The sequence below is a fragment of the Halyomorpha halys genome, unplaced genomic scaffold (assembly GCF_000696795.3).
Source record: "Halyomorpha halys isolate HHAL.00 unplaced genomic scaffold, Hhal_1.1 Scaffold596.1, whole genome shotgun sequence".
In the NCBI taxonomy this organism is placed as follows: Eukaryota; Metazoa; Arthropoda; class Insecta; order Hemiptera; family Pentatomidae; genus Halyomorpha; species Halyomorpha halys.
In genome coordinates, this window is record NW_027106269.1 from 590,647 (window position 1) to 597,332 (window position 6,686).

The 6,686-nt window shown below is 32.3% G+C and overlaps 1 protein-coding gene across 7 annotated transcripts in view; it reads right to left on the reverse strand.

The window, feature by feature from the left end:
• Positions 1–6,686, reverse strand: part of Nha1 (Na[+]/H[+] hydrogen antiporter 1) — a 244,678-nt gene that overhangs the window by 57,193 nt on the left and 180,799 nt on the right. For all 7 annotated transcript variants that reach the window (XM_014426846.2, XM_024358963.2, XM_014426848.2 and 4 more), the window contains one exon: positions 996–1,171. In XM_014426846.2, coding sequence (XP_014282332.1) covers positions 996–1,171 — 176 coding nt within the window. The remainder of the gene's footprint in view (positions 1–995; positions 1,172–6,686) is intronic.

The window sequence follows — 6,686 nt, forward strand, 5'->3', positions numbered from 1 at the left end:
GAGGTGCGAGTAGTTTTCTATCTTTTGAAAAATTGAATTTTTATCTTCATAATAGAAATATAAAATCATTTAACACATCATTAGTGATTAGCTTCCCCATAGATCTTCAATTGTTGACATTTTAGGTTTTTATCAGAATAGTTTAGTTTTTAATGAATAGAGTTCTATCGATGCCTCGCGATGGGTAGATTCTCCACATGTTTGTATCATATCATTATTTTACCTACAGCAAATTAACTTGTTGCAAGTATTTTTATACATTTGTAAATAATAATAAGTAAATTATATAAAAAAAAGAAGTTTTTAAGAATGTTTGCATAAATGTGGAGAGTGCATGCATTCTATGCATTAATATAAATTGAAGGATATAGTTGATTATTACAGAATGAGGTATTTCATACAAATTTTACCTTTTTACTGTGCATTTTTATAATTTTTTTTAAGCAACAAAATCCGGTCTCTGCTAAAATAATACAAGATCTTGTTTTCAAATGTTTGTTGCATTTTGGATAAATTTCATTGATCTGTCAAATAGTTCATATTTCACCGGTCAACGTGAATCTTTTGTCTGGGTTATAGATGTCAAATTTTGATTCTTAATATGTAACTAATTGAAGAAAACATGGTTTTACTGGATAAAGTTTGCTTTTGTAGTAACTAGAGTGAAATTTCGGATTTTTTTTTTTGCAAAATATTCGCCATTTTCTCAATCGTAGATAAATATCTCAAAGACTCTCCTGATAAAATAGCTTGTAGTTTCGCGTTTTTCACGTTTCATAAAATTTGAAAGTACAATAAGCTAGCTCTATGCTACTGCTATTTTTCAAATATTGACATTTTTCACTAATAAGTAAAAATAAAAGTATTTGTCCCATATTTAGTGAATAATATAATAATTTTAAAATCATAATAATATAAATATGACTATATCATCAACCAAAATTATTGTCAGTAATGTAATATCATTGACAATTACGAAATAGTAGGTTACTCACTGGAGGAGAACATGATGCTGTGAATAATACCAAAGGCAGCGACGGAGGCGGCATCATCAATACCGGAAATGGCGATGATGAGGGTCGGAATTCCCTTGGCCACCCCGTAGCCTTTGTTCCTTAGCCGGAAGAGGCAGGGCACCACCACCGCCGGCGATACGGCAGCCACTATAGACCTGCGGCAGGTTATTCAGCCATTAGTACGTTCAGTGTAGTGTATTGAGGCTATTATTGACATAATATTTTATTACTACATTAATATTAATTATCATAACTCGTAATCTTTCATTTTCACTCATTTTTATAAATGTTCTTACAATATTGGATACCTAAAAAATCATATGTATTACAGTAAGTGGTATATACAGATATAAATTATATTTCCCATTAAAATCTTAAATTATAACATTATCATTCTGTTCCTGCTTACCTCCCTCGTTACTAAACCAGCACCACTGTACTCGTGAAGTGTATAGATGGCCAAGCGTATGGCGACACAGAATAAAAATGATCGCGTTAAATACAATCTTAATTTTTATTTCGTTACGGACCCTTGAAGTGGATTACCTGCTATGGCTAGAATAGGTTGGTATCCTGTAGGATATCCCGTCGTATCTTCCCTAAGTTGGATAACAAAATCCCAAATAGGTGAAAAAATAAATATTTGGCTTCAGTACTTTGGAAGTAATTACTGTGTCTAAATAAACAGTACAAGGAAGTGCTTTGTTCAGAAAATACACCCTAATGCCTGTTCCGCCCAATTTAAGGGTGTCTTTGTTTTAGAGACTAAGCGAGCCTCAGGACTGTTTCCGACCCAAAGGTCAATCCATGTCTAATTGAAAAGTATAAATATTTATTTGCCACAGTCGGACTCGAATTCGGGTCTAAGATATAAGAGGCACACAGTCATTACTCCGTCGATACAAATCATATTAAATTCCACATCGTGAAGGCAAGACTGAGCGAAATCCTCAGATCTAGCTCATATACCCTTCGGTTAAGGGTCTAATACCCTTTTTTTGGATTCTTAACATATTCATTTCCACAAATATTTTACACTCTTTAACTGAAGCTATTGTATCATTCCGTAAAATTGCCAAGCGATTCGGCGTTGTTTGATTATTAAAACTCTGTGGTGGATTTATCCGCTTTCACGCTAAATATTATTAATTTTCAAAAATAGTTTTTTCATCCCTCAATGTCAATTTTCAGTTATAGAAACCATGAAGTTCATAAGGAAGTATTAACGTTTTGTAAATTGTAACTTTTTTTATTCTATTTTGCAGAAAAAACAGTTAAGAACTACTTTGGGTAATAAACGGAAATATACATAAAACTAGTTAAAATCACTATTTTAGTTAATATTAAATGTCCACTGCCAAAGTAGTGAATTTGAAAATTTCTGAGTGCAATATGTTTAAATTATGATTGCAGATTTAAGTTAGCAGGTAATTTATACTTTTGTTGAACGTTAATTGACCTTTATGTATATTAAATAGTTACGTAATGTAAAAAAAAACCAAAGATAGTATAACTCTCAAATTTACGATAGGTTTATTACAGGAGTTAGGAGACCGTGCAGATCGACCCAGGGACAGGGGGCCCGTGGCTTAGAGATTGCTCTAAATATGTACTGGTTCTGAGTGCTACCTAGCCCAGCGGTTTCTCTGTGTGGGTGTCACTGCATCCTGGAGTGCCCCAATCGTATGCGAGGGGTGCCAGAAGAGAATACTTCTTTCCCAAAATTATATAAAAGAAATGAGAAAACAAAACTAAAATTAGAATAGCAAATATAAAGTGTATTACAGTATATACTTTGGATTGTTTTTTTCTTTTTTACCTCCATATTGAACCACTCAAAAAATCAACTGTTAAAAAATATATATTATATAAGTTAAATCAACCATGTAAAGCCCACCAGGCCGATCTGGTATACAAATAAAATAAAAAAATAACCGCTCAAACAATTATTGTGCCAACATTTTTATATTGTCTTAACTGAACAGGGGTACCGCAAACTTTTTTAGTCCCAACAAGGGTGGCGTGAAAAACGTTTGGGAACCGTTGACCTGGGGGTTGTCACCGCGTAGTATCCAGAGTGGGAGGACCAAAATTCATCTCTCGGGATATAAATATTAACTGGATTGATTATCCTCATCCAACCAAAAAAAATCATTAATGATTCTAGTTTGATATTCTCATCCAACGAGAAAAAAAATCATCAGCATTTAGCATATCTAAGCACAGATAATTTTTCTCCCTAAGTTAAGCCTCTTTCGTTAAAAATTATCTTTCTATTGACCAGCATCAATTTTAATGATATTGATTTAAGAGAATCGATTGTATCCTTAAACTGGTTCATTTTTTATATTTCTTGATATGTAAATTACAGTTGAATTTATCGGTAGTGCTTGCATAGTAGATAGATAGACTAGTTTATTTTAGACCATCAAAGAAACTAATTAATCTAGTATAGGTTTTTTTTCTTCTTTTCCCTGTCAGTAACCTATTTATTTTACATGCTCTCAAGAGCACGTGAAGTTATAAAAAACATAATGGTTTACAAACATTTTTCTAATATATTTAGACATACATATATTTCAGAACACATAAATTAAATATGGAGTTAATATACATAAAAATAAAGTAAATATATAAATATGAGGTAAAGAAAATATATAAACTTACTAAGGAATATAAAGTAATAATGAATAATAAGCATAAAGTAAAAATATAAAGCTAATGTACAGAAAAAATGAATAGGGGTATATAAACCAGCAATGAGTGTAAAGTGAAATAAACTAAAACTGAAAACAAAGTAACTATAAATTAACATCAGTATTGGCAGTCATTAGCCAAAAATAATGTGCCTTTTTTTAGCTAAAGACAAAAGTTCTTCACTGTGTTTTTTATAATGAATGTGCTAAGGCACAGGCCAGTACAGAAAATCTATGGCCGTTTGTCTGGCTTTGTGTGGTTCAAGTAATCCACAGTCGTACCAATGATGTCCGAAATACGACTGCGGACTGTCTGTTGATCGCATTTACATTTGTGATTAGAAGCCGGCCAAAATCTTTTCAGGTGTTGTCCACTAGGACTATGTTCAGTCGTTAATTGTGTCAGTTAGTAGAGTGTACTTTTCACGTAGCAGAAGTTATTTTCCGTATCCATCTGGGAAGTAGTCTGCCTTTTGTTGCCATATCCCATTAGGTCTACCATCTCTTAATAATATTTGAATTAATGTAAGTTTTTATTGTCGAGATATTTAGTTTTTCATCAACAATTTGGGCTTCGTCATCGTTTGTCGAATAAGGTAGGTTGTATAACTGATTGTATCAACTCAAATTTTAATTTTAAAACAGATTTATAGTTCGCAATTCAGTACGTCGAGTTTAAAATCTGCTCTGTATATTGCAGAGGGGAGATACTAATGGACCAATAATAACAAGCACATTTTTTTGGTGCCCCACTAAGGCGCGTACGCCAGAAGACTAAAGACGCCGCAACTGCGATGCCTCCTTAACTTATCTTCTGCTGCATGCAAGGTTGGACCTGGTTTGCCTCTACCACCAGGGCTGATTCAAGACATACTGGCACCCTCTGATCAAGAGAGACCTTTCGAACACTCAGAAGTAACCATGCCAGCGAAACTTCAAACCACCTCACAGATAAGCAATAACAATAAATTCCAAAAACCCTAAATAAATTAAAAACCCAAAGCTCTGTTCTTTTCTTATTTTATCAAATAATCATTATTTTATTAACACACTAACCAACAATTTGCCCCTCCAGGGATCGATAATAGATTTTTTAAAAATACAACCGTATTAACTCGTAGACATAATCTCTCTTAATTTAACCCCTTTTTACACAATAATTTTAAGAACGTTTCAGCATACAATCAGGGCTTCTACAGAAAAGCAAAAGTATGCTCTGTTGTATACAGAATTTATATTATTTGTTTTATTGAACATCCTCAAACATAAAAAAATATATTTATGCGAATTTATGACTGAGTTCGGCTAGATTCTGGATCAACATTTCATCGTGATGATGGTGAAGATTAAACATTTAGTCAGATAGAATTTATATAATGCAAGGGTCAATTTATATACTACTGTTATACATCACATATACACATGACAAGCCTCTAAACCCGTCATGCTAACAGCAACATGTGGAGACGACGTCGCGGTTCTCTCCAGATACATCGACTTCGTATATGATTTACTCACACCACTGGCTCATAAATTCAACTATGATAGGCCAAAATTCATGAGCTTTGCTTTGATAGGTTGTTTAGTAAACCAACAATTTTTTGATAAGTATACTTATATTCATAATTTTCCGTAAACCTTAGGTCTTAAAGTAATTAACAATAAAAATCACTTAGGTGAATTTCGTAATCGCTCATCATTATGTCCATGATTAATAAATAATTAGTCTATTTATTCAGTTCAATGAAGTTCGTGATTAGCCGAAGCCTATATTCGAAATTCGCAAAACAATGTTAAACAATCTATCAATAATTCGTCTATTTGTGACTTATTTGGGTTTGGTTAAATGGAACTAGTAAGGTATATTTTGAAGCTTTTATATCTTTACTGTATTAGGTCAGCCTCATCAAAATAACTGTGTATAGTATAGGCTAATAAATAAAGTAAGTAGGTACTTACAATTGATGGTACGCTATAGGTTGCCAACTACAGAATCAAGCGGAAAACCGGTAGTAACTAATTGCATGGTTTAATTTTATCAATATTTGTCGACAACGTTGAGGATACAGAATACTATGCTAGTTATTTTGAGATTATAATATCAAATCCAGGAATATAATTCCTAGAGCGGGCTGAAATTTGCGGTTAAAATTACACGGTTAATCCATATTTAGTTCTAATCTGTAGATTAACCACTTGTACATCAGAGCTTAAATAACAACAAACATATAGATATAAATCTCTCTCTCTCTCTCTCTCTTTATATATAGGAGGTATATATAGTACATAAATAAATATATTCACAATTTTTGGATGAATCAATGTTTTGAAGGAATAGCTTATTTTATTTTATTTTTTAAAATAAAATTCCTCAAAAGCATGGAATTTGCTAAAATATTTTATTGGATATTTTGGATAAGAGGTAGTGTTGTGTGTTAGTCTAATGGTGTCGGGGCACACCAGGTTTGTTGTGTCAGTAATGCTTCAGTAACATGTCCTAAGTTTAGTCTGAGGCTGTTAAAGTTAATTTCTTTTTGTGAAATTATAATCTACTTGTATAAGTAGACGAAAGAAGTTTATGAAATTTTAAATATACCATATTTACAATAATTTTCATCGTTAATTCAACATTGAGGAGAAAAAACACGAACTGTTTTCGAAATATAGGTTTGTAAGTAAAATATAATTGCACATACTTAAGCAAAAGCAGAAAATGGAATTTAGTGTGATACCATTTAGGTACTCTTTTGCACATTTCTTTAAATTTCATCAAAACGGATCAATAGTATGATCGATTATGCACAAACACGAATTGGACTTGAGATAAACACCGAACAAATTTGTTTCTTGGTGTATAAAACATAAATACCAAGTTTTTAATAAATAATTCAAAACGCTATCCAATTATAGTCTCAAAACTTTTATTTCTTTTACACGTCCAACGTTTCGGCCAATTCGGCCATCTTCAGGGACA